At 50.8% G+C, this 26,466-nt stretch overlaps 10 protein-coding genes across 10 annotated transcripts; 6 read left to right on the forward strand and 4 right to left on the reverse strand.

The window, feature by feature from the left end:
- Positions 1-285: 285 nt before the first annotated feature.
- On the forward strand, positions 286-4,793 carry AtWU_05899 (serine/threonine-protein kinase; the record flags this gene model as incomplete). The annotated part of the gene is made up of 9 exons (XM_035501009.1): positions 286-389; positions 467-580; positions 681-721; positions 772-829; positions 1,109-1,179; positions 1,233-2,488; positions 2,566-2,680; positions 2,729-2,898; positions 2,946-4,793. The coding sequence occupies 9 exons, from the start codon at positions 286-288 to the stop codon at positions 4,791-4,793; spliced, it is 3,777 nt and encodes a 1,258-aa protein (XP_035356902.1).
- A 950-nt stretch (positions 4,794-5,743) lies between these two features.
- AtWU_05900 (uncharacterized protein) lies at positions 5,744-6,736 on the forward strand (the record flags this gene model as incomplete). Its single annotated transcript, XM_035501010.1, has 1 exon — positions 5,744-6,736. The coding sequence occupies one exon, from the start codon at positions 5,744-5,746 to the stop codon at positions 6,734-6,736; it is 993 nt and encodes a 330-aa protein (XP_035356903.1).
- Positions 6,737-8,692: 1,956 nt separating this feature from the next.
- Positions 8,693-10,313, forward strand: AtWU_05901 (serine/threonine-protein kinase; the record flags this gene model as incomplete). The annotated part of the gene is made up of 5 exons (XM_035501011.1): positions 8,693-8,774; positions 8,902-8,953; positions 9,025-9,232; positions 9,284-9,440; positions 9,511-10,313. 5 exons carry the CDS (start codon positions 8,693-8,695, stop codon positions 10,311-10,313), a joined length of 1,302 nt encoding a protein of 433 aa, XP_035356904.1.
- Positions 10,314-11,111: 798 nt separating this feature from the next.
- AtWU_05902 (ubiquitin-conjugating enzyme E2) lies at positions 11,112-11,860 on the forward strand (the record flags this gene model as incomplete). The annotated part of the gene is made up of 4 exons (XM_035501012.1): positions 11,112-11,138; positions 11,207-11,218; positions 11,305-11,482; positions 11,577-11,860. 4 exons carry the CDS (start codon positions 11,112-11,114, stop codon positions 11,858-11,860), a joined length of 501 nt encoding a protein of 166 aa, XP_035356905.1.
- An 840-nt stretch (positions 11,861-12,700) lies between these two features.
- Positions 12,701-14,258, reverse strand: AtWU_05903 (NADH-quinone oxidoreductase subunit D; the record flags this gene model as incomplete). Its single annotated transcript, XM_035501013.1, has 3 exons — positions 12,701-12,738; positions 12,799-13,519; positions 13,587-14,258. 3 exons carry the CDS (start codon positions 14,256-14,258, stop codon positions 12,701-12,703), a joined length of 1,431 nt encoding a protein of 476 aa, XP_035356906.1.
- Positions 14,259-14,688: 430 nt separating this feature from the next.
- AtWU_05904 (DNA-directed RNA polymerase core subunit RPC40) lies at positions 14,689-15,978 on the forward strand (the record flags this gene model as incomplete). Its single annotated transcript, XM_035501014.1, has 3 exons — positions 14,689-14,733; positions 14,805-14,909; positions 15,007-15,978. 3 exons carry the CDS (start codon positions 14,689-14,691, stop codon positions 15,976-15,978), a joined length of 1,122 nt encoding a protein of 373 aa, XP_035356907.1.
- Positions 15,979-16,239: 261 nt separating this feature from the next.
- Positions 16,240-17,769, reverse strand: AtWU_05905 (NEDD8-activating protein UBA3; the record flags this gene model as incomplete). Its single annotated transcript, XM_035501015.1, has 6 exons — positions 16,240-16,991; positions 17,047-17,343; positions 17,392-17,471; positions 17,535-17,540; positions 17,591-17,692; positions 17,741-17,769. The coding sequence occupies 6 exons, from the start codon at positions 17,767-17,769 to the stop codon at positions 16,240-16,242; spliced, it is 1,266 nt and encodes a 421-aa protein (XP_035356908.1).
- A 383-nt stretch (positions 17,770-18,152) lies between these two features.
- AtWU_05906 (telomere length regulation TEL2 family protein) lies at positions 18,153-21,432 on the forward strand (the record flags this gene model as incomplete). Its single annotated transcript, XM_035501016.1, has 6 exons — positions 18,153-19,020; positions 19,073-19,420; positions 19,474-19,560; positions 19,611-20,145; positions 20,196-20,912; positions 20,970-21,432. The coding sequence occupies 6 exons, from the start codon at positions 18,153-18,155 to the stop codon at positions 21,430-21,432; spliced, it is 3,018 nt and encodes a 1,005-aa protein (XP_035356909.1).
- A 160-nt stretch (positions 21,433-21,592) lies between these two features.
- On the reverse strand, positions 21,593-23,220 carry AtWU_05907 (uncharacterized protein; the record flags this gene model as incomplete). The annotated part of the gene is made up of 2 exons (XM_035501017.1): positions 21,593-22,717; positions 22,768-23,220. The coding sequence occupies 2 exons, from the start codon at positions 23,218-23,220 to the stop codon at positions 21,593-21,595; spliced, it is 1,578 nt and encodes a 525-aa protein (XP_035356910.1).
- A 547-nt stretch (positions 23,221-23,767) lies between these two features.
- Positions 23,768-26,151, reverse strand: AtWU_05908 (Sec1 family protein; the record flags this gene model as incomplete). Its single annotated transcript, XM_035501018.1, has 4 exons — positions 23,768-25,264; positions 25,321-25,532; positions 25,798-25,993; positions 26,074-26,151. The coding sequence occupies 4 exons, from the start codon at positions 26,149-26,151 to the stop codon at positions 23,768-23,770; spliced, it is 1,983 nt and encodes a 660-aa protein (XP_035356911.1).
- Positions 26,152-26,466: the final 315 nt, after the last annotated feature.

Below are 26,466 nucleotides of genomic sequence, written 5' to 3' on the forward strand. Positions count from 1 at the left end.
GCTGAACAGCTGTTCGTTGGATTTCTTGCGTTGGTTTCTTAGTGTCACGTGATGGGTATGAGGCGGTTAGGATGCAAGATGCCTAACTAGTCAAGCTGGGTCCTGGGCTCAGTGGCTATTTTGTGTCTGCATCTGAAGCCAATCGTGATCACCGTCTCCATTTTGCGTGGCTTGAATAGTGTGCTCTGTTTTGTAGATACTAGCTGGTGCAGTGCTAACCAGCATGCAGATTATTTCATTGAAGATTCCATTTGTTCCAGCATCTGGCTTCTGGCCTCTCTGTTCATGTCAGACAATTGTGCAGGTGAACTCAAGGTTGTGAACATAGAGAGACTTTCAAATATCGCAGATTGTCACTTCTTGGGTGTACCGAAAGGTGAATCTGATTGGTCAGAGACCTAGCACGTGGCCTGTGTACTTCACCATATATCAAATATCTCGAATTCACTTGAGCTCGACTGCCTAGCACCTTGGAGAACTGGTTTCTGCCTGGCGCTAAACTAGCGTCTTCTTCTTCTTTACATCTCTCACCGCCTTATATTCACGTCATTGTGGGCTTCAGTGCAACACAGCATTTGAGGTGAGTTTGCGCCTGTCCTGGGTGGGCTTTCGCAGTGCTTGGGATCACAGGTCCTCGGGAACAGCACGATGCGTTTCAGTATGTAGCTAACACCTTGTAGTTCACTGGCTGGTTTTCTAGGTTCCTGCAAATCAGCTAACAGTGAGAACCGCCCTCCTGCTCCGTGAATGAGACACGGGACGCTCGGCTAGGGCCTCTCGCAGCATCCGATCCGTTCTATATTGGGATACTCCCATTTTTAGCTTGGATGTAAGTTAGTGAATTGGGCGGTCACTTCCCGTGTCTGTTGTTATTTCTTCGTCTTCTGCCGCTTGCTTCTCCTGCTTGTCTTTCTGCGTCGTGTCATACTCGTCGATGAGCCGTGTCCGTGACGATTTCCTCGTTCCTCGTTATTTCTCTCTCAAAAGTCGCGTTGTTTTCTGCGTGATCCCTGGTAATGGCAGGTCTAAGCTCGTTTGAGCCCTGCGAACGCGCCGACGGGTTTGCATTTTCCTAATTGCTTGGTTATAAATGCTGATCTAGTTGCAGTCCCCAAGCCTGGCAGGAGTATCGCCAGGGGGGTAATCAAGGCAGCGTAGCGGGCCTAGACGGGCATAATAGTAAGTTTCCGTCGAACTTAGACTCGAGCTTGGAAGAGCTAATCATTATATAGGCCCAAAAGAGAGTCTGTTCGAGGACGGAAATAACCGTCGGCAGCGGGGCCTGTTGCATAAGAAGAGCGCGAGTGAGCAAACGGTTTACCGATCTCACCAGCGCTCAGGCAGTAGGCGAGAACGACTGCCATTTTTCGGCAGGAAGGCCACCTCAAAAACACCGGACGAACAATCTCCAGTTGAAACACGTGCCACCAAGGCGGGCGACTCTCTCCGTCGAAGGCGACTCTTCCGTTCGCACACTTACCCTTTTGGTCGCAACTTCCACAAACACTCGCCGCGTACTGGAGGCTCGGACTCCAAGATTGGTTCGGCTCTTCAGAACCTCTTTTGGCCAGGACGGTCCAAGGAAGAAGAGGAAAGACCGGCACCACCAAGATTGACCCTTGCTGACCCGTTCTTAATCAGCGTGCCTCCCCTGACCATTGCTCCCTTATCCACCCACTTCCCCAATTCCTACGAACATCGTCGAGCTCAAGTCATACCCACAGGCTACTACTGGGATCCTTCCTCCCCCCTCTCTCCACCCTTCATCCACACTCCACCTCAATTTCCTCCGGTGAATTTCCATTCCCCTGGAAACCCTCTCGGTCCTCCCATCACGCCTGTCTCTCCTACTGAGTGTTTCCAAGCATTTGATTGTGAGTCTCCAGGTGCCCAACCTACTCTCCCCTCTATACCCTTGGACGCTGGGAATCATCCTAGTCCCGAGACCTTCATCCGGCCCCGCCAGCCTTCTATCTGTCAACAACCAGTTGATTCCCCCATTGGCTTACAAGATCATCCGCTACCCTCAGAGCATTCCGATTCCACCATGGATCCCTCACGTGGATCGCGCTTTCTGGACCCGGCGGTGGCTGCCCTCTCCAAGCATAAGGCCGAAGCCATAAAGCTTGCTCGGGAACAGGGTGTTGCTGTCCGAGAGATGTGCCGCAGAGCCAAAACAAATACACCTCCTTATGAATTCGAGGAGTTGATCGGAAAGGGCTCATACGGACGCGTCTACAAAGGCCACCAGCTTCCCTCCAGTAAAGTCGTTGCCATCAAGGTGATGGATATTGATTCGGTGGACTATCAAACTGTTCGTGACTTCAGAGATGAGTCGATCAAGGACTTTATCCACGAAATTAGGGTGATGAAGCAGGTCAAGGACGCGGGTGCGAGGAACATCAACGAACTAATCGAGGCAATCTCCATCCACTCACAACTGTGGCTGGTTTGCGAATACTGCCCTGGTGGTAGTGTTAGAACCTTGGTGCGTGCATTCCTCTTGCCATTCTCTGCCTTCGTAAGCATATTTTCTATCTGTGTGCTAACGTCATTCTACTGCAGATGCGAGCAACCGGCGACCGGCTTGAGGAAAAGTTTATCATCCCTATCGCTCGAGAGCTTGCTGCTGGGTTACGCGCCATTCATGATGCCGGCGTCATCCACAGAGATATCAAAGGTAGGTAACTACCTTAAAGCTACCGGGCTTGCGACTGACTATCTAAAGCTGCCAATATCTTGATTCACGAGGAGGGAAGGCTGCAAATTTGTGACTTTGGTGTCGCCGGAGTGCTTCAATCTCAGATGGACAAGCGGTCCACTTGGATTGGGACACCACACTGGATGCCGCCCGAGATGTTTGCGACTCGTGGTGAAGCCCACAAGTACGGTAGTGAGGTGAGATCTACGCCTTCAAGAAAACTTTTTCATACTGACTGCTATAGATTGATGTTTGGGCCTACGGCTGTACCTTGTTCGAATTTGCCACGGGCAATCCCCCTAACTCAAATCTTCGCGAACGTATGCAGATCGGCAGACAGATCACTCGCAACACTCCCAAGCTGGACACCGATAAATATAGCGACGGTCTTAAGAGCATCGTTTCATTTGCCCTGGAATCCAACCCGGTCACTCGTCCTGGTATGGCAGATATATTGACACATCCTTACGTTGCTGATACTGAGGACGCATATCCTACTGCGTCCCTCAGCGAGCTGGTCCGCATCTATTATCAATGGTCACAGCGTGGTGGTCAGCGCATTTCTCTCTTCCACCCTGGAGGTGCTGCTGCAGCAGAAATCCCCGGCAAAGAACAAGATTATGAAGAGGACTGGAACTTTAGTACGACAGATGGTTTTGAGCGTCGCTTCTCAGTTATTGATCTTGACCAGCTGGCCGCCTCTCTGGCGGAGATGGAAGATCAAATTAGTCCAACCACGGTGCCTAGCTCGGATCATGAATCATCTGAGGACGGATCGGACAAGGACATGACGCCGGAGGACAAAGCAAACTTTGACGAGCGTGTGCGTCGGGGAGCTGCAGCGATGGAGGGTCTCTTCGATGAAGACAAGCCAAGCTACAAGTATGAAACCAAGAATGACTTCGTCCCAATCGAGCCAAAAGCCCCCACGTCGGATCTTCCGCTTCGCACTGATACCGATCGATCATCAGTCACCTCGACATTTATAGATATTGACATTGGCTCCTTTGATTCTTCACACTATGCTGCCGGAGCAACCTCAGCCCAGCCATTTCAACTTGCCGATGCGGATACTATTCGAGCGAACCGGACGAGTGGGCGTCAGCACCGGAACTCTGTTGAAGGCCGCTCGCGTTCGTCCAGCAGCGGTGTGAGTAGCAACCGGGGCTCCGAAGATATGACATTCCAGCCCCAGACTGGGCCTCGTCCTCCTACAATGGACTGGAAGTTTCCTGTGTTCATGCAACCTCCAACGGAGGAGGCTGAGCCAGCCAGCCCACCAGAACCAGAGACGAAGCCGGCTGAGCCCGACACATCCGATAAACGAGCAACTATGGAATGGACATTCCCCGTCATGACCGCTCCAGCAAATGATGGGGGCGCCAGCAGCGACAGCTTTACGGATACTAGCCAGTATGATACACTGAAGGCACCGATTGTGGAGAGTCAGCCTTCAGCCACAGTCCGGCGCTCTAGTATTGGTGAGCCCGGGGACTCCCGGCCATCTACGTCTCGATCCGGCGAGTCCAATGGATCTGAGACTGACTATGACCCCTTCCGCTTTGATCGACCTTCCACACCACCCAGCCAGGCGCCCGCGGACCCAAAAAGTCCTGAATATCCCCAGTTGCTGAATACGTTCAAGTATCCTACCTACGACCAGTCCATCATTATGGACGGCCCTGGTCCAGATGAAGAAGAGGAGACGGATGACGTGTGGCAGAAGCCTTCTGAGAACACGGACGATCCCTCTTTGTCTGAACCCTTCCCGACCGCAATCCCCACTAAAAGCATCGACCTCAGCCTCCCCTTCGTCCCGTCTGCTAGTTCCTCCGTATCGGACTCCTTGCCTACGGCTCGGACCAATTTTCCTTCGCTCACCACTGACGACGGAGAGCCGATCCTGTTCCCCGAGCTCCCTCTGCCGCAGCTTGAGCTCTTCATGGCTGGTGCGAACGACCATGCGATAGCTGGGGAGTTGGATCGACTGTTAGAAAGCTTCATTGACTCGTTGAATTCCACCGGACAGGCTTTATCTAGAGTCAATCTGGGTCCGGAGGTGAAAGAGGAGGTCAAACCAGAGGCTGAGTAGGTGGTTAGTCTGTGGCTGGTTTCAGAAAAGAATATAGTGGACTGCTGGCGTCTCATGGGTTCTGACTGGTAAAAGCACTTGTCGTTGAGGGCTGTTGGGCATATTTCAGTGTTCGTGCTGGATGATACGAATGAGCAAAATGATGTAAATTGAATTTCTGCAGTCATAATGAAACCATAGTATCTGATGTATGCTGTCAGTTTGACAGCCTGTCGTAATAAGTATTCAGCATTCACTGCAGGTCTAACCCAACTTCTGTATAGGAACCCACGACAACAATATCTGACCAACAAACATTGCAATAACGATCAAGGTCTAAATAACTGCTGTATAATCCCGACCCTCGTGGCTCGACACGAAACTCAACCTCGTCACGTCTGGACGTGACGCGCGTCATGAGGTGGATGCATCTCATTGCCATTTCTATATCCGTTATCTAACTTCAAGTCAACGAAACCATCTCATCATCACTCTTGCCTCTTCAAAGCCTCTATCCCCATGACAAAATTACCAATGCCTAGCTAACAATCCTCGATTGTACGCCCACAAAGACATACATACGTCCATCAAAATGACTACACCATCACCTCCACCCTTGGCCCCTCTTCTATCACCATCTCTAACCTCCCTCTCACCAACCACACCAAGAGCCAGAACATCAGGAATCATAGATTGGTCCCTCACCCTCCGCACAATCAAAAACCTCTACACCTCCCACCACTACCGCCAATGCATCGCCCATGCAGCAGAACATTTGTCTCTAACGGAGCAGCCGGTACAGTCAAAACTATTCTATCCAATCCTATCTCTATTCCTTATTTTTTTTCCTAACTGAGAGAATATATATTACTTTGAAATGGCTATGAGATCATGTGCTAACAAGATTCTCCAAATGATCGGTTGGTGTTTGTGTGGGTGTATAGATATACAAAACTTATCTCACATTCTACATGGCCGTTTCATATGAAGGGATGGGTCTTGCGGCCCATCAGTTCTCCGGTCAGAAATTGCCCCTTCTGCAGGCGGCTGTGGAGTGGTTTGGGGTTTGTGGGGTTGTTTTGGAGGAGGTGCAGGGTGGTTTGGATGGTGGCAGTGGGGTGCTGATGTGTGAGGAAGATGATGATCCGTTTGTGGAGTACCATCTTCCTGAACATGATCAAGATGGGGAAGATGGTAGAAAATGGGATGAGGAAGAGGAAGAGATGCTGTTCTCGGGTGAGAGTGACAACAGCTTCGATTATACCAACACCACTATCTCGACGTATAGTGAGGTGTCGTTTTTCGATGAAGGTGGAGAGGGAATTGAGGATGGGGATGAGCGTGGTCTTGTTCCTTCGCCGTTGAAGGTGCGGAAGGTGTCTGGGGAGTCGGTTGGAGGTAGTAGCTCTCTGCAGGGTTCCGAGGGTGAGGACCATGCTATGGGTGCGGCGAAGGCAGGAGTTGGGGTTTCGTTACCATTGCCGTTGAGGATTGCTGCTCCTACTACTTCTGCGCCTATCTATACAGGTCCCAAAAAGGAAGTTGGTTTACGAACCTGGCAATCAGTCAAGACACCAGGTTACAAAGGCGAACTACAGACTAACACGACAATCGATTTCCTCCGTCAGCAGGTCACTTCAAGCATTACCACGTTGCATAGAATGATCACGGAGGTGGCTGAGATGCAGTATGCACGGCGCATGTCCAAGGGAATGCGACGCTCTGGATCCTTTTGGAGCTTTAGTCCGGTCAAAGAGAAGCAGGTTTCTGGCTGCGATGACATTGGAAAGGAAAGGTCTCCGTTTGGGGTCAAGGAGAGTACAGAGCAGCGAATTGCGAGACTGCGAAGGGATGGATGGCAGACGGTGGGAATCCGAGGACAGCAGAGTGGATGGAAGGGGGAGGGGTATTATCGGGAGTATTGTGACCGAGTGTTGGATGAGTTGTATTTGGGAAGATCTTGAGATTGATACATGATGACCATGATGGTTTAGGGGAATTTGGTGTTAGTTATGGTTCATGATAGGATGTTTGTTAGTGTTATTAGTATACCCATTATCATGGTGCTTGCTCAATGAATTGGTTGAGCCTCCTTCAAGATGAAGTCGCAAGTCAGACAGCCTAATCAAGCCCACGTAGTAAGTAATCAAGGAAACTAATTAACTAACTGGAATTTCCACGAGGCTAGCCCAGCAAACCTGCATTCAGCCCGAGTGGAGAAGGACAGGAATCATCCGAAGAGAGCAGGCCGTCAGTCAGCCTGTCAGGGCTAAACGGTGATCCAATGAACCGGCGTCAATCCGGCTAAGCATCCCAGATGAGATTTTAGGCTGCATCTCCGCGCCAATCCTTTAAAGGGGGCCAAAAACAAAAAATAGTTAGTATCAGAAACTTGGCGGACCATAGCCCCTTTTTTATACTGTGACCAATATGTCTCAGTTCGAAGACTCGGAGTGAAAACAAAACAGTCAAAGCGAATACGACATTCTTCATCATGTTTTTGTTCAAGATGAGACCTTCGGTTTTCTTCTGAGGGTGTGGCTGGTGCCCAAGGCACAAAGCGCCAAAATAATTAGCTCCAGGGACTGAGTGTCGGCAATGTTTCAGCCTGGAGGAGAAAGGCGTGTCAGCATTGGCCCGCTGGCCGATTTCAGATTTGGGGGCCCCGTTTCACCCTAAGCCGCTTTTTATTCTAGATTCCCTCACTTTTCAGGGCGAAAATCTCTACCAGAACATATCACTTGCATGAAATGTGATGGTCATGATTTCGTAGAAAGCATCAGGCTGTGAAGTGAACAATGTGATAATACCAGACGGATATCTAAACCCGAATTGCACTGCATTATGTAGTAATTGAACACCAGACTTCACTAATTATGACTATGGGACTACTGCATCCATGGATCAGCCTAAGCCTACTAAAATGCGCTGCCTGGAGGAGCATCAGCCTTGCGTGGCCGCTCCATCACTCCGACCTCCACCATCCAATCCCTATAGATAGGATTTCCCTTCGAGATTGAGCCCCGCTGAGAAGAAACCCCCCCCGTGGCTGTGCTGGGCAGCCATGGGATTAATGGGTTAAACTCTATCGCCGGGCCAGAACTTGACCTTTTTCTCGCTCTCTTTTCCCCCCTCCTTGACCAGATTTAATCGCTCGGCTCGCTAGTATTATTATTTCCTTTCTTCTTCTCTTCTGGTCAGTTTCAGCTGTCTATCAACTGTTTAGCCTCCTTCCTTTCTTTCCTTTCCGACCGACAACAACAGCGCATTGCATTGCCTTGCTTTGCCTTGCCTGCCAGAGTCTTGCACGTGCAGCCATTACCATAAGCGATAAGCAGCGACTCCCCCGATCAGGTACCGTGTGTTTACCCAGTTACTTGGTCTTTTTTTACTACCCCCTATCGGTGGATGGAGGGATTTACCCACCATCAATCAGCCTTCCCCCCTCCCACCCTCCACACGGACACTGTCGCTGCTCGTGTACGGAAGTTAATCCCACCAAATACTTACTTCTTCCGTCTTCCTCCCCCAGATTTCTGTCTTTAAAACCTTCATCCTCGATTTCTCACAACGCGACTTTCGCGATCTCGTCTCTTGAATCGCCCCGCTACCAACCTCCCTCACGTGCGGGGTTCCCATTCAGCTTCGCGCTCGCTGGTCTCGAGCCCACCGCACACTACTACTCACGGATTAACCCCCTTCCCTAGGGCCTTCACTAAGGCCCTTCTACTCCAGTCACCATGAGTTGTAGGTCTTTACCTTTCTTCGTTTCCCTTCTCTTGTTTTTCTTTCGTCGCCGATCAGCCACTCGTTCATTCCACGATGGCATACACTTTCATTAGCCCAGCTTGCCATTGACAGCCATTGATTGGTTTCTGTGCTATCGCGCCCGGACGGCAGCCTCATGTCTTTCATGAGCCATGTCTTTGTCTCTGATTTCCACCATCACCTGGGGCCATTGCGTCCATGCAGGTGGCATCCTCATCCTGTTCTGGCTCTTCGGTTCGATCGTCCCATCACTACTTGCCCTGCTTGCACCCGTCCACCTCTCTGGTGATTTTATTGAGCGGCTATACCAGTTCTCTCCGTTTCTGCAAGTCCAAGCGCTGACCAATGGGTGATTTCACAGTCCATAATATGCTCAACAAGCTGTCGGGACAGCCCGAAAGCTACGAGAAAAAGTACGATAGGACCCTGCTCGCCTCCCCTTACATCTACAGACATATAATAACCGCTGTGCAACTCGTTTCAGGTCCCACTACAAGTTCGGACGCACACTCGGCGCTGGTACGTACGGTATCGTTCGTGAGGCCGACAGCAGCAAGGGAAAGGTCGCCATCAAGATCATCCTGAAAAAGAATGTCCGGGGCAACGAACGCATGGTCTACGATGAACTAGAGATGCTTCAGGCTCTCGACCATCCCAACATTGTCCATTTCGTCGATTGGTTCGAATCGAAGGTCGGTGCATCCAGGATACTCTAGACGTTCCCCTGTCTAATGCTGTGGCAGGATAAATTCTACATTGTCACACAGCTGGCCACTGGTGGTGAGCTGTTCGACCGGATCTGCGAGTACGGCAAGTTCACCGAAAAGGATGCCTCTCAGACCATTCGCCAGGTGCTGGGCGCCGTCCACTACCTGCACGAACGCAATATCGTTCACCGAGGTATGTCCTATATATCGTCAATTGTTCACTTCCAAGGACTTGGACTAATCTTGGCATCCACTCTGACTAGACCTGAAACCCGAAAACCTTCTCTACCTTGGTCCCGACCCCCATTCCCCTCTGGTCCTCGCAGATTTCGGTATTGCCAAGATGCTGGATAGCCCGAGTGAGGTCCTGACCAGCATGGCGGGCTCCTTCGGCTACGCCGCCCCAGAGGTCATGCTCAAGCAGGGTCACGGCAAGGCCGTCGATATGTGGTCCCTCGGTGTGATCACCTACACCCTGCTTTGCGGTTACTCCCCCTTCCGCTCCGAGAACCTGTCCGACTTGATTGAAGAGTGCCGAAGCGGAAAGATCATCTTCCACGAGCGCTACTGGCGCGATGTTTCCCAGGACGCCAAGGACTTCATCCTCACCCTGTTGCAGCCCGATCCTTCCAAGCGTGTCACATCCGATGAGGCCTTGAAGCACACCTGGTTGACCGGTGAATCGGCCAGCGACCGCGACTTGCTGCCCGAGATCCGTGCCTACATTGCCCGCTCTCGTCTTCGCCGTGGCATCGAGATCATCAAGCTGGCGAACCGCATCGAGGCGCTCAAGATGCAGGAGGATGATGAGGACATCCCCAGCCCGGTGGAAATGGCAGAGAAGGCATCTGGCACGACGCCCTTCCCTCAACTCTCGCCCAATGGCAAGTCGGATTCCGCGCCAGCAGAGGGCGAGGCGACCGGCACGAAGAAGCGCAGTCTGAGCAAGATTGCCCGCGGCGCCATCTTCCGTGAAGTTGTGCTCGCCAAGGTCCGTGAGGTGAAGGAGAACGAGGAGCGCGAGAAGGTTGAGCGTGAAGCTCGTGAGCGGACCACCCATGCATGAGGCCTGATCGGATGGCGTTGATAGAGACTTGCTTTCTGCTGCTGCACCGGTTCCATTCTTGTTGGGTCACGGACCATCACTGAACTGTTTTCTGTGAATAACTTTCGATGATTCCCCGTCCATATACTGATCTGGCGTATTCTTTTTGCTGTTTCTTGGTTTGCTGAACGAGATGGGACTTTAATGGAGGCTTCGATTTACGGAGATAATATTCCTTTCTGTGATCTGAATTCATATTCGGCTTGACATGACCTTCCAACTATACGCCGCATGTAGATGACTCGCATCGATGTAATTGCCTCCCAATAATGATGAACCAAGTAGAAACAACTCTAATCATGACCAAATCAGATGCCGGGATATCACGTGGGAGATGTCCCCAGCGTGATCGGTCCGGACCAATCAGGTGATGGGGTGCGGCCCCGTCAGCCACCGCCAGCAGATGATCGCCCGGAGATACCCTCGCGGCCCTCTTTAAGTAACTTCCTGTCCCCTCTCTTTCATGTTCCCCTCCTCAGTCTCTCTTCACTCGGGTTTTTTTTCTCGGGCATTCACTACTACTAGATCTCTTAGCACTGTCACTTTTCAGTCTGTCACTGCGCCCGCCCTGTCCAACAACTCATCCGCCGTCTCGTCGATCGCCCCGCCCTAAGTTGTAGACGTCATACATCTGTGCGCCTCCACGACTTGACAATTCCTTCCCGACAAGGCTGGCCGACTATTACCCACCAGATCTTCCCTGAGCAATTTCCAATAAACCGACTGTCACTTCTGCCTCGAAGAGGCGCTCTGCCCACCATGTTTGCCGGCAAGCGCCTGAGCAAGGTAAGTCATCATGCCACCTACCACCCCGCTCATCATCTCGACCATTGCAACTAACACAAATCTTACAGGAGCTTCTAAAGGTACCCTTCCCTAATACCTGCAACATTCACCCTACCAGATCGATCACAGCCACTATCGACACTCCAATGGCGCTACTCCCACACAGCTAACGCACTTCCCCACCACTCCACAGATGAAAGACCACCTTCCCCCCGGAATCACAATCGTCAAGTCCGAAAACCTCGAAGAATGGCAAATGGACATCAAAGTCCTCGACTCCAACCCGCTCTACCAGAACGAGACCTACCGACTCAAATTCACCTTTAGCAATAAGTACCCAATCGGTATTGTTACCCCCCACAATTACAATTTCCTTCCACAGTCCCTCGAATCATAAACAAACTAACTAACGCAATTCATTTTTAAAAATTGTAATAGAACCCCCCGAAGTCCAATTCATCGAATGCCCACCCACCTCCGACCACCCCCGTCCGATCCCCATCCACCCACACATCTACAGCAACGGCATAATATGTCTCGATCTGCTCAGCTCGGCAGGCTGGTCACCCGTACAGACGGTCGAGAGCGTCTGCATGAGTATTCAGAGCATGTTGACGGCTAATTCGCGCAATGAGCGACCTCCCGGTGATAGTGACTTTGTGTCGTATAATCGGAGGAGACCTAGGGATATTAATTTTCATTATGATGATGATAATGTATAGTATATCGGGGAGATGAGTGGAGGTGAAATTGGTGGTGGTGGTGGTGGTTGCATTGATATTGGCGCGTGATCTTGATCTTCCATTATCATTTTCTTCACATCATATTCAAGTTCCTCTTTTTGATTCGCTATTTGCTTCGCTTGCTTGCTTGATTCTTATCAAGGCGAACGAGGAGTTTAACTGGATTTCGACTGGAGCGTTGGTATCATGCATGAAATGCATTTACGCGTGGGTTTTGTTCTTTCATGTTTACTCTTTCTTTCTTTACACAGTTACATCTCCTGTCTTATATATTACAACATACATACATATACATATTTCGCTACACACTCTCTTCGGTACAGACATAGTAATTGACCCTAAGGTTACATTTAAAATAGTTACATTCACTTCCCATAAAGTGCTTCTACTACTACTACTGCACCAAATCCAAAATCATACTCGATGTTTTGAGTCACTATACACATGGTTTATGGAAGAGAGAACAAGGAGGAAAGAAAAAAAAGGGGGAGGAGGACAGACAGACACAGTCGACGGAAGCAACATCAGCGACACAGATACAAAGGAAAAAGTTCAACGCCATAAAGCAAAGTAACAAGCAAAAGGACATTGGTACAGCAGGTTGAACCTGGTTTTTGGGGAGATCGCCATAGCCCAAAGGTGGACCTGTTACACAAACTCGCACACAAGCCGAATGTGATGGTAATAGTAGAGACAATTAATCTTTCTCTTGGTATATCTGCAACTTCTAATCGAGATTTTGGCACCAATAAATCAGGGTCATGTGTCTTTGAGCTGTTATACAGGTCTTCGTTGGAGATCAGACGGTCCTATCCTTTTCTACCGGTCAACCTCACCGAACACAAGATCCATCGTTCCTAAAGAGAGAAATGTTAGTATGTTGTTGATATGGTCAAGGCACTCTGGGTATAGCTTACCAATAATAGCGACAGCATCGGCCAGAAGGTGGCCGCGAGACACTTGGTCGAAACCACCCAAGTGAGCAAATCCAGGAGCACGGATCTTGCAGCGGTAGGGTCTCTCGCTACCGTCACTGACAAGGAACACACCCATCTCACCCTTGGGAGCCTCAATGGCGGAGTAGGTCTCACCCGGGGGAACGGCGTAACCCTTGGTGAACAGAAGGAAGTGGTGGATCAGAGCCTCCATGTTCTCCTTCATGGCCGCACGGGGAGGGGGGGAGATCTTGTAGTCCTCAACACGGACGGGACCAGCGGGCATCTGGTTCAGGCACTGGTGGATGATGCGCAGGGACTGGCGGAACTCCTCCATACGGCAGAGGTAACGGTCGTAGCAGTCACCGTTGACACCGACGGGCACGTCGAACTCAACCTGGTCGTAGGCATCATAGGGCTGGGACTTACGGATATCCCAGGGGACACCGGAACCACGCAGCATGACACCGGTGAAACTCATGTTGAGAGCATCGGCAGCCTTGACAACACCAACACCCTGGGTTCTGGCCTTCCAGATACGGTTATCGGTGAGCAGTTCCTCGGTCTCGTCAATGCGGTCACCGAACTGAGTAGCCCACTGGTAGATATCGTCGAGGAGACCAAGGGGCAGATCTTGGGACACACCACCAGGGCGGACGTAGGCAGCGTGGAGACGGGCACCGGAGACACGCTCGTAGAATTCCTAAATTCAAGGGCTCATGTCAGTCATTGCGGCTAGCGCACAGCTCAGTATGCCAGAAAACACCTACCATGAGCTTCTCACGTTCCTCGAAACCCCACAGGAAAGGCGTCAGAGCACCAACATCCATCGCGTGGGAAAGGACGGACATGAGGTGGTTCAGAATGCGTGTCATCTCACCGAACAGTGTCCGGATGTACTTGGCTCTTTCGGGGATCTCAACGTTCAGCAGCTTCTCAACAGCCAGGGAGAAGCACTGCTCGTTGGTCATCATGGAGACGTAATCCAATCGGTCGAAGTATGGCAGGGCTTGCATGTAGGACTTGTATTCGATCAACTTCTCGGTACCACGGTGAAGCAGACCGACGTGGGGATCGGCGCGGACGATCTCTTCACCATTGAGCTCCAGAATCAAACGCAACACACCGTGAGCGGCAGGGTGCTGAGGACCGAAGTTGACGGTGTAATGGCGGATCTTGCGGCCGGCTCCAGAGTCCTCGGACTCGAGGGCGGCGCCCACATCAGCCTCCGAAGGGCCCTCCTTGTTGGCCAGAGATGTGAAGGTCGGGTCGGCCGGGATGAGGCGGGTGGCCTGGTAGCTGGTGGGTTCTGCGTACCGGCGAGGCAGCGACGTCGAAATCGTCCGGGATCTGGGGATAGCAGTGTTTCTGGAGAAGCTCGAGGGGCGGAGGCAGAGCCTTTTGGGCGCGCTGCCCGCCAGGCGAGTGAAGGAAGCAGCCATTCGGGAGAGCGGGGAGTGAGGATGAGGGTGAAGCGAGGCGGAGAGCCCTCAATCCAGACGCAATTGGGTTGGAAGGAGGGGGAATTGGCGGGGATTGGAAGCGATGCGGACTGACGCTTGCTCCTCGTTGGATGAGGTTGCGCTTTCCAGGCGAGATACAATTTGGGCAGTCACGTGAGAGGAGCTTATGGTCATCAGCCCGTCTCTGGTTGGTCTGCCGTTAGCCACTTAAAACTCTCACCACTAGTGCCGATTCCTCCCTAAACTGCTGGGTGTGTTATATACACCCGTCTCTCCGCCTTTGCGGCCTGCAGAATTTCAGAAAATACTGCCGCTTCCGCCAAAGAACTTTTCGCAGTTGCTCCTCCACTTTGTCTGTCCCTCTTCCTCCTCCAAATTTCCCCGCGGCTTTCTAAGTCCATCATTCATCATGGCGCCTCTCGTTCCCTCGCAGGAGGAGCTTGATCGCAGAAGGGTATGTTCTGTCTTCCGACCGTGACCTCTTGTTCCTATTTCGTCCATCATACTGACTGCATTGAGTTCCAGATCGTCGACATCAACCCAGAGACCGTCTCCAACATCCCCTCCACAGATTTCCCTGGTCATTGGCCCGGCGAGTCGCACGAATGGTCCCTCGAAAAGTTCAAGAATGTACGTTGGTAGTATTAAGTGTTCGCGCTCACATTGTCACTTCTCCACACAAGTCCCATCAGCTTTGCGCTCACACGTCTCTTTTTTTCGCGAACAGGATCTCAAGATCGACTTCCACCGCAACGAGCGTTTCGAAGCCTCCTTCTCTCTCATCGGAGTCGACGCCTCCATTGCCAACGCCTTCCGTCGTATTCTCATGGCCGAGGTGCCCAGCATCGCCATCGAATACGTTTTCGTCCACAACAACACCTCTGTCATCCAGGATGAGGTTCTCGCACAACGTCTGGGTCTGATTCCCCTCAAGGGTTCCGTGGAGGGCATCAACTGGATGCGCTGGTTCAAGAAGCCCACCGACGACGATCCCAATGGCAGCAACCCCGCCGACTACAACACCATCGTCTTGCGCTTGGACGTCGAATGTACCAAGAACCCCAACGCGGACCCGGAGGAAGATGATCCCCGCAAGCTCTACAAGAATGCGCACGTCTACGCCAAAGATATTACATTCCACCCCGTCGGTCGCCAGGAACAATTCTTTGCTGGCGATGACGCAATCCAGCCCGTCAACCCGGACATCCTGGTCGCCAAGCTCCGTCCTGGTCAGTCGATCGAGATGGAACTTCACTGTATCAAGGGTATCGGTGCCGACCATGCCAAGTTCTCTCCCGTCGCCACGGCCACCTACCGTCTACTCCCCGACATCAAGATCCTTCGCCCCATCATTGGAGACGATGCCAAGAAATTCGCCAAGTGCTTCCCCAGCGGTGTTATTGGCCTCGAGAAGGTCACTCGTGAGGAAGCCAAGCAGAAGGAGAGCGGATATGAGGGCCACGAGGGCGAATTGAAGGCAGTTGTTGTGGATCCTTTCAAGGATACTGTCAGCAGAGAGTGTCTGAGACACGAGGAGTTCCAGGGCAAGGTCAAGCTCGGTCGCGTCCGCGACCACTTCATCTTCAACATCGAGAGTGTTGGCCAGTTCGAAAGTGATACCCTCTTCCTGGAGAGTGTCAAGGTCTTGAAGCTCAAATGCGCAAGATGGAAGCGTGGCTTGACGGACCTTATGCGCTAAGTCAAAGCCATTTGACTCAGCCTTCCGTGAAAAATGATTCAAAGCTATATAATGCATTGGCCTGGCGTTGGATTGTCTTGTTGATTTTGTACATTTACGAAAAGTTGGTGACAACCTTCTTTACACTTGTTGGGAGTCTGGACTGGGATCTTTTTGTGATAGAAAAAGCAGATTTGACTTCCTAGGTCTTGAACATGATCATCAGAGCATCAGCGATTCTTCGTAACGTGTAGTTGCCGGTCCATCACAGCGGCCCTTCGTCTATTGAAACGCCAGTCGGAAGCGGAAATCGATGATATACGCCGGGTCACTGACTGCGATTTCCTGGCCGTCCTCAATCAAGTCCTTCAGCTTAAGCTTCAGATTAGCGCGAGTCTGTTCCTCCAATTGCGGCGGGAACCGTTGGTAGAGTGTCTTCTCCTCCGTCCTCATACTGGGCTTCTTCAGCTGAGCCTCAGGCCGTTCTCCAAGGGTCTCGATGAATTCCTCAAGCGTCATATTCGGGTTCACGGTCAATTTGCGTGCCAGATTTCCGCACACCGGGCAGTCTGGCTTCTTCTCCGCCTCAAATGTGTACGTGTACACGCCCTCTTCTCCTGCATACATCATATAGTTCTCAAGATACGGGTTGCACGATGTGGCAATCTTCAATGCCTCGGAGGTAGTTGCGGCTGCGATCACAGCATTGGTTGAGGCAATAGCCGGGATGATGTTCTTGACAACTCCCTGAGTCATCTGGAAAGTGACGCCAGGGATATTGAACTGCTTCGCCCGCTCCAGAGCAGCATTGTAGACCCAGCCAATGTGCTCCATGTCGTCGCTATCGAATGCGTCATCTTTGCGCTGTTCCTGCCAGGCGATCTGATGAGCCCATTCGATGCAGTGTTGAGGCTGGCGCGGAATGGTTGCAATGGTACAAAGAGGAACGGCCGGTCGCGGCGCGTGCATGTCAAGCTGACACTCGATACAAGAGGAAAGCGTGGGTAAAATCACACGCGCTTGTCCCTTGAACCCTGTTATCGGTCAGTTGTGCTTTATTCTGCAGCCGGCGTGAGTGAGCAAACATACCTTCTGTTCCACCATCGATGAGTGGCTTCAGACTTTCTGGATCTTCGAAATCGACCATTCCGACCAAGGTTGAGTTAATCCATCGTCTGGCTTCAATGCTATCAAGGCCACAGACGATGATCTTGAATTGCATGTAGTAATCTTCGTCTTTGTCTTGGATCTTCCCTACATACGGTGTGATCTTAACCCCCTTGACTCGTCTTTCTACAAAGGCAGCGGCAACCTCCGCTTTGGGCTTGCCTATGTCTGACTGGCGAAATAGAAATTGTCTGTTCAGGTTGGAAATATCAATCGTATCTGCACGTGTTAGTCATTTGCAGTGTTTACAAGCTAGGAAGGACTTACCCATGTCAATGACGTGGATGTCTTTGAAGCCTGACAAAGCCAGGTTTTTGAGAATCTCACATCCTAGTCCTCCAGCGCCTCTGTAAGCAGTTCTTGGTTACTATCCATGTATTTATAAGGGAGTAAGAATCGCCTTGACTTACATGACCCTGTAGTACTGTTAGCGAGCACGATAGTATCAATACGGTCAGACACGTACAAAATTTTGGATGACTCTAAAGCACTTATCGTCTCTGGTCCAGGGACCCAATCTTCATCACTGAAGGGTCCGGACTTAGTCAGGACGCTGTATAGATGCTTCCTGGGTGATATGAGCAGCTGCGGCTATGGAGTAAATAAGTCATCTCACCATCGCTGAGGCGAACTTGTAGCTGCCATTTTCCGGATATGTTGTCTAGGATAGTCAGGTCGCTAATTATTTGCCTCTACTCAAGCTCTTGTTGCATAAGCAAGTGATCTCTTGCCTCTGAGCTGCACTTATTGTGAGCTCCTGCGCCAGCTTGAATTAACCTGGCGTCCAATGTATAAGCAGAATAATAGCTCCACAGCCAAAAGCTACGTTGCTATAGATTCCGAGTTATCAGATTGTAGACAGCGTGGAGGTGATGATGGGATGATGGGGATGGTGAGTCTCGAATGGTCGTTAGATCGATACAGCACCGCCCCACGTGACCCCTCCGCGCCATACAATTTCCTCCAACTTCCACAACTTGGTCCTCCTTTCCTCGCAACTATTACGAGGATAATGCCACATTTGTAAAATGGATGGTCTACTTACGGCCGTTAAGACGGTCAAGCACAGCCAGCAGCCCAACTTGTCGGCTGCTGCCGAGGGAATATATTCAGCCACCACATCTAACGGCTCTGAGCACCGGTCCAAAGCCGATCTCCCCGGGGACCCAACATCCTCAGATCATATCTTGGCCGTCTTGAAGGCAAACCCCGACGAGCACGATCTTGCTCAAGTTCTAGCCATACTAGATCCATCAAATAAGACAGCAAGTCCAAACGATTTTGATATCCGCGTTCCGCGCCCAGTAACAGCGCAAATTCTCAATGCTCTGGTTAGCATTACAATCCCGGATCATTGGGAGGCTCTTGGGCCACAATCACAGATTTCAAAGTCTGGTAATACAAAGCTGCGAGCTGCTCTTCTGAGATGTCTGAGCAGTGTTGCGGGTATCAGTTGCTTGGTGACCCAGCTCCGTTCTCTCATAGCTGCGTCCCGATCATCGGCTGAGCAGGCGAAATCATCCGGTCATAAGATACAGATTAGAGATACACTTGCGGTTATTTCTGCGTTGTTGGAGCCGAGCGACTTTGCGTTTCGCCTATACGCTGACATGGATAATCTGTACAGCAATGCGACACAGAAGCAAGTGGCTTGGAGGGAGTTGCTCTCGGTGCTTGCTGCCAGTAAAGTATTGTCTACAGCGGCAGAAGCGCTTACTCTGATCTCTGAGCTTGACGGGATTTCTACAATCTCTTGGATCGGGGAAGGCTCGAAATACGCTACCTGGCTAGGTTCGAATATCTGCTATATGGCATCGAAGACAGCTCTCAGTGATGAAGAGGCTTGGAAATCCGTGGCTCTTTTGACTGGGAGGTCGCTAAGCTTGGGCTATACAGGTATTTGAGAAAGCCCTTTACTGATAGGCTTGGTAGGCTAAGCATGATACAGATCAGGTTGTCAAAGAGATCTATACCGGACTTCTTGTTCAGCGACCACTTTCCGAACAGTACAGCTCGCTTTTTGACCGTCTCCGGCCAACGGAACAACTAGCATTGCTCGAAGCTGTCTTTCGGGATCTTGAGAAAAAGCAGTTCTCAGGTGAAATCCCTGGTGACAGTGCCAGCAACACCTCGGGACAAGTGGTCAGTAGCGTAGCAGCTCTCTGCTCAATTGCCGTGTCAAAACGGTCACATCTGCAAGTTCAGATCATCGATTGGCTGTCAAAAGGCCAAGGCGGTTCGATCCATTCGCTTGGGTTGCGCCGTGCTCTAGTGGCTGCATTAGCACAGGAAGAAGGTAGGAGTAAGCCCTCTTGACAATGTTTTTCTAGCTGACATGGATCACATTAGACTCGATCAATACCCTTCTTAGTAAAAGCCTAGATCAATCAGGTGACAAGTTCTACATTCAGCACGCTCCTATTAGGTGTCAAGAAGGTACTGTATCAATGTGTTCTGTATAGCAGAAAGGCACTAACATATATCAGCCAATGCCCAAGTTGTTCTTCTCGCTGCGGGCTACCTCCAGCGGCTTGATGCTGCAGCAATGATGTTTATTGGACGCACCGGACTCTTTCTGAATACCGTCTCAAACCGCCTAGCAGCGTCTTCGCCCAGAGCGCGCTTTCTCGGTATGCTGATTGGAACTACTATCTCGCAGCTCATCGAGCAGCAAGGTAAAGGGATGAGGTTTGATCTTGAAGAGATGGAAAGTGATGAGGCACATTGGTACTTAGACCTTGCCAAACTACACGATTCCGTTGGGTCTATTGAATCCATTGAATCGCTCAGAGGGCCTCCAGCGACAACTGAGAAGCATACCAAAAACCGAACCTCTAGGACCAATATTCCAAAGAAAGACACCAGAAGAGCAAAGATCGTTGCCATAGAAGAGGTCAATGACTCGGATCAAGAGGACGAAGAAGATGAAGATCTCATCCCATATGAAAAGCCTGATGAAGATCCATCAGATTCTGATGATGACCCAACCTTGGTCCAACGCAACAAACCTACCGCACCAGTGTATGTGACAAAACGAACCGTAACACATATGGCCACTAACCATGAGTTAGGTACATCCGCGACCTTATAACCTACCTACGCGACGCCGAGAACGTAGAGCGCTACGAACTGGCTGTTTCTACCGCTCCTTCCCTGATCCGACGCAAGACTGGATTTGGAACAGAGCTTGCTGAGAACATAGAAGAATTGGCACTCATTATCGTGGGCTTACATGAGCATGGAAAGATTCCCAGATTCCAGGAAGTCCAACTTCAAAGCATGATCGCACTGATCGTATCTCAACCTCTCAAGATGGGCCACTGGTTCTCGGCCATTTTCTTCGATGGGGACCTATCTCAACCACAGCGCTCTACGATCCTCACAGCTCTAGGCTTGAGTGCTCGCGAACTCGGCGGAAATGGCGAAGCAGACGCTAAAGCACTAGGTCTTCCACGCGTATCCGACGCTTCGTTCCCGTCCAAAAAGCTCCCTGGTAACCTCGAAGCTCTGTATCAGCCTGAGGCCGAATCGCCAATCGCAAACCTAACCAAGCAATTATCACGCGCCTCACTCGAACCACTAGCCGCCGATGCCTCAGATTCCCTGTCTGGGCCCAATGCACTCAAGGTCCGCACATTCTCCTCCCGAATGGAAGTCCAAAAGAAACGTCAGCAACGCGAAGCACAGCGACAGAAGTCCACCGCAAAGGATCTGTACAGAGTCCTTGCAGATGGGTTCTTCTACCCTCTGAAAGGTCGTTTCGAAATGATGATCATGCAATTTTCATCGTATGTTCTCCTTCCTCCCCAAATTTTCCACACAAGTCATCATCACTAACAAACCAGTTCCACCGCTCCCTCCTACAACCCCTTCTACGCCCCCCATCTCCTCAGTCTCTTCATCCAAACACTCACACTCATCCTCTCAACAATGGGCCCTCACACGCCCCATCTCGCAGCTGTCACGCACGAAACATTGACATTCCTGCTCTCGCTCCACGCTCGCCCCATATCAGACGATCCCGGCATCTTGTCATCGCTACTGTCTCTCTTCCTCGCAGCCGTAGACTTGAACGTCGCCTCCGGGACATCTGGAGAAGAGCGCCTGGTCACTGAATTCGCCACGCAAGTCATGGAGCTGCGAGAATGGGTAGGAGATATATTCGATCGGACGCCACCGGTCCAAGATACAAGTGATCCGCGAGAACAACTGCGGACATTAGCCGCAGGTGTCATGGTGAAACTGGGAGAGGTGATAGAGCGGTACCAGGGACGGCTGATGGGTGTGAATTCCGGATTCAGGTACTGATTGTATATAAACCATCACCATCCCAACAAATCAAAGAATAGTCACAAGACAAAACCACATCCACATTTCTTCAACCAGTATGCGGCATAGATTCATTGAATGGTATTTCATCAACATCGATCAATGAAGTCCATTACTTCAACTCACAGTTGGTGACTAGTCATAAGATAAGCCATCCTTCTTGCGCGCCTGCAAAAGCATCACGAAGATGACCTTCATATACCGCTTTATCTTGCATCTTCCCATCCAGAAATCCTTGTACATCCGGAGTCCAATATGGCGAGATGGTCCGTTCAAACTCCACCATCTTAGCGTCATCCACTTTCAAGAATCTTGGTTGTATATGATCCAGAAAAATATTGTATAATCCCTTGGGAGTTTCAAGGGCATGGAAGTACCAGAAGCTTCCAATTCCCCAGCCTTTTTTCATGATACTTGTCAAGTTCGAGGTCCTAGTTCCCGCCGCTCCAGCATAAACCTGTTCCTCCTGCTCAAAGATATGCATAAATTCAGCATGAACATCGCTGAAAGCATCGAGGTGTTCTCCGTATAACTGGTCCACCCCACGACTAGTCAGCCAGTATGGTGGTCGGAGCATCTCAACTGGTAATGAGCATGTCCACTCAAGATCTACGAGTGACTTGATATTCCAGTCTCTGTCGACGAAGATGTTGCTTTGGTGTAGATCCGTTAAGGTCGTGATGAACGGTCCACGTCGGTGATCACGGCAGGTGAAATGTGGCAGCAGAGCTCGCATAATGGTCAGGGCTGACAGCTGTGCTTCACCGTCGGCTTTGTCTCGTATAGAATTTGGGGCGTGGCGCAACCGGCTGTCGTGGCAGGAGAGTAAGTCCATGTAATAGCTATCGCTTGTTGAATATGTGAGGTCTCTATCTATGTTGGTGGGTATGGACTCGTTTTCTAGTTGATGAAGGCGGAGTGTTAGAGGGCGGTTGGTGAGCTTTATGTTCCCTTGGTTGTTCATTGTTAGAGATCCGATGCAATTGAAAGGGAACTGCGCTAAAGATAGGATGATTCGACTCAGCCCGCGAAAAAGGTTGGTTCTGCGTTTGTGGTCGTGGCGTAACTTGTCCCAAGATTCAGAAAGCATCACAGTATCAGTGCTTCCGACATACTCTATGAGGAGATATCCGGTTGTTAAGTTGAAAGGAGAATGTCGACTTAAGTAAGGTGGTCGGACCGGATTTCCCAAGACAGACGATACCATATTATGGAAATACCATCTTAGTCTGCTGAAGACGTTGGCGTGCTCAATCGCGGTGAACTAGGGTCAGTGTTAGCCTGGCCCATGTATCAAGTTAGCAGTTCACTTACACATGAGTCGTGTGCAAAGGCAAACCCCCACAGTCGAGGTATAGGTATAGAAGGGCAGTTCTGCCGGATCCAAATATAAGTGGCAGCCTCGCAGCGGAGCTTCTCGTCTGCATTGCCTGGGTGCTGACCCTCTCCCACTTTGTAGGGCAAAGGAAATCTAATGAGGACTCGTCTGAGTGCATGGTCTTCTTGCCCATTGATATCAACTGGTATGCACACGTTGAAGCTCCCGGATATCCACTCTTTGACATCCCCCACACGGCACGTCTGCTTTTTGCTTAGGTTCAGGTGGTATGATACAATAGACTCAATTACGCTTCGTTGTTGATAAAGGTATACATAGAAGTCGACTCGCTGTTTGGGATAGGAGAGTTCTTGGAGAATATTGTCATCGTCATCTATGGCCGTGGAGAGACTGATATCCCGGCGTAGAAGCGGCAACGTACGCTGCATGCTGGCTGAACGGTGGGTTCTGAAGGAACGTCAGTATTGCTAACATATCATATAGGAGAGCCAAGCCCACGGATACATATACCCATGGATGGCTTTCTTCCCACAACTGGGTGGAGTGAGTGGAGTTGGAAGGGGCACTGAAGAGGGAGAAGAGGAGCAGGTCAACTTGACTAGACCGCTAGTCCTCTTTGGGGTGCATACACCCAATGTACTGTATTGTTTACTTCTAAATATCCGGCATATAATACCAGGATACGATGCCAGGCAAGCTAAATGCGTGGCCTACAGAAGACTATACTGTTATAAAGCGAAAACGCTGAAGTCCTACCGGTACGGCTCCTTATAGGTGAACTTTCGCACGGCTACTTGCATATACAGCGATATCTCCAATTCCTTGCCTGATTTGGTACGCACAGCGTAGACTCTATGTCGGGCACCGCTAAAAGCCTGGCCTCGAAGACTCTGAAGCATTACCTACAAAATCCCGGGTCATCATATAATGTAGGTCTCATATCATCAATCACTAACATTAAGTCTTAACTACCCTTCACTCCAACTTCGCAAAATTCCCCTTCTCGATCGCCGCATCCATCATCCGATCACCATTAATAAGGCTCGTCGTACAAATCACAATCTTCCGCCGGGGAGCTTCCTGCGCCGCAATAAACCTCAACGCCGCAATTTCTGTGAATGTAATTCCGCCCAAAAAGAAAACATAAACGGTCTTGATCGCATTATTCCCGCTGATTGTCTGCCGCGCCCTGATGGCCTTGTCGTCACCCTTCTGTACAATGCTAAACGTAGCTCCACGAGCACTCTTCACTACGTCCTCAAAACCCAGCCATCCTGGGGACGAGGCGCTTGCAGGACTGGGTGTTGCAGCAGTGACAGGTCCGCCTCTGACAAGAGAAAGAATGTAAGGTTTCTGCAGAACACATTGAACAAGACGGATGCTGAGAGGGGCGAACCCGCTATAGACGTACGCAACGTCATTAGGGTCCTTTTCGCTGACCTCTTCGACGACCAGTCGGAGGTTCTTGCGGAGGTAGCCGTAGTTGGTCTTAGTGCCTGTCTGGGCGCCAGCGGTGGGAAGGAGCATGGTGGTGGCGGAAGAACGAGGTTGAAGAAGTTCCATTTTTTCGAGAGCCCAGAAAGTAAGAAGGTGTTGATGGCCGTAGGCTTGGATGATTTGGCGTTTGAAGTTTTCGAGGTCGCGGGGGCGGAGACCACCGGACATGCACGATTCAAGACAGAGCAGACGGAGAATGGTCTTCAGAGGAACATCGCGAGCAATTAGCTCCTCTACGGCGTCGTGATGGTATGTAGCGTCGGCGCCCGCGGCGTTGTTTTGTTGGACTTCGAGAATCTTGCGGAAGATATCTGAGCGAGTGGTTCTCATGATTTCTTCGGCAAGGTTGGTATGGACTCGGAGACTTTGGTGTTCCAGTTGGTAGGTGGGGAGTTTGTTGACGAACTCGCGAAGCTCGGAGGTAGTTTTTGCGGCATGTCGGCTTTCGTAGTCGCTTTCCAAACGGCGTGCAACCTTGTTCAATATGTCACCTACGATAGCGAAGTTGGCGTCACGCAGCTGGCTGAAGAGTTGGTCGGAGGAGTCCAGTTGGACTTTCCGCTTTTGTCCTTGTTTTGAGGACTGCTGGGGTGCTTTAGAAGACTCCTGAGCCTGAGGCACTGCCGTAGGCCCGACGATAGAGGTGTCCACATCTGCTTGGTTATTCTTGATGCCCACTGTCTCATCGATCAATCCTTCGTAGGTCAATTGTGTCAGTAGCGCAGTCCCAAAGTCGACTTCGCGATCGATGATGATGAGGCTTTCAGTGCTTGCGCTAGGAAGAAGGCCTCGGGCAGAGACTCCAGCAAGACCCGAGCTCTCTTCAGCATCCAGCTCCTTTCTCATCCGCAGTAGGAGGTCTGCAAGGCGTCGGGCATGGTCACCCTTGCCAATTATACGAGGGAAGTAGCCATGTCTCTGCTGGATGTCCATGAGGGCTTTTGCGGAGTGGAAGATACATGCCGGATCCTTGTGCTGTGTGCCACTAGGTGTTAACAGTGTTTGGAACAGGAAGGTGTGCTCTTCCTTACCAGGTACAAGTCGCCAAAAGAGTCTTCTAGCTCCAGGGACAGCACATCTTGCTCCAAAGGGGCGAAGTACAGTGGGAATTCGGCAATATTCACGTCGCCTATGATGCCGGCTTCTTCAAGGATGGAATTGCTTACAAGGGTCCGCCTCGGAACCCAGAATATGGAGAGTTCATGTTCAACATTGCCGTTGCGCTGAAGACGCTGAATCTGTTCTAGAGGAATGTTAGCTCATACTGATGGCATTCAATCGGGCGTGACTTGAAACAAGGCCTTGAGATGAGCTGTATACAAATCTCTCTATGTTGGGATCTCTTGACTGACTACGTAGAGTGGAAGATAGATCTGCGTAATCTACTGTTTGTCCCGAAGAGATATAGGGGCATAGCTTCGCCAATGATCGCATGACGAGGCACAGAATAGAGAGGATTTACAATGGGAGAAGGCGACGGGGTGGTGATCCGGAAGAAATGGACATACCTGCCACGGCCCGCACCTGGCGTATCTTTTCCGCGTGGACTAGAAAGACGACGTTGCGCTGAGAGGAGTCCACGTTGCCATTCTCGAGCAGGAAGACGCGATCTACACCGTATTCCTGGAGCAGCGAGAACTTGACGAACAGCCCGACTGGACCAGCCAGATCCTGACTGACGACAAGGTTTTTCTTACCACGTACCTGCACCACGAGATTCAGCCCATGCACAAAGGCGAGGAGGATTGCTGCTGCCTTGAGGGACACATTGGAGGCTTACTCACGCCTTCAAGGAGAGTTAACAAATCCCTACGCGCCTTGTCCCTAAAATAGTCTGCATCAGACCCTGGATACGGCGCCATGGCTGCGGTGAAGCATGCTCCGGCGATGTGATTGGGGAGGGGGAAAAGGGAAGATTGAAGGGAAGAAGACGGAGGGAGGAGAGGAAAGGCGGAAAGCAAACAACGAAGGCAACCACCAACTCAAAGTGGGAAAGTTTGCACGTTTGCAGCCACTGGTTCGTGGCTGCGAAAAGGGTCCAGCCACCCCACTAGCCTTTTAGGGATTAGTGCGTGCACTGCCTGTCATATTGATGGTTCTGATACCGTCATTACTCTCACAACTACCCATTTTATCTTTCTAGAATGATGTATCAGAATTACCCTCCGCCTTGGGTC

This window comes from Aspergillus tubingensis (assembly GCF_013340325.1).
Source record: "Aspergillus tubingensis WU-2223L DNA, scaffold_7, whole genome shotgun sequence".
Classification (NCBI taxonomy): domain Eukaryota; kingdom Fungi; phylum Ascomycota; class Eurotiomycetes; order Eurotiales; family Aspergillaceae; genus Aspergillus; species Aspergillus tubingensis.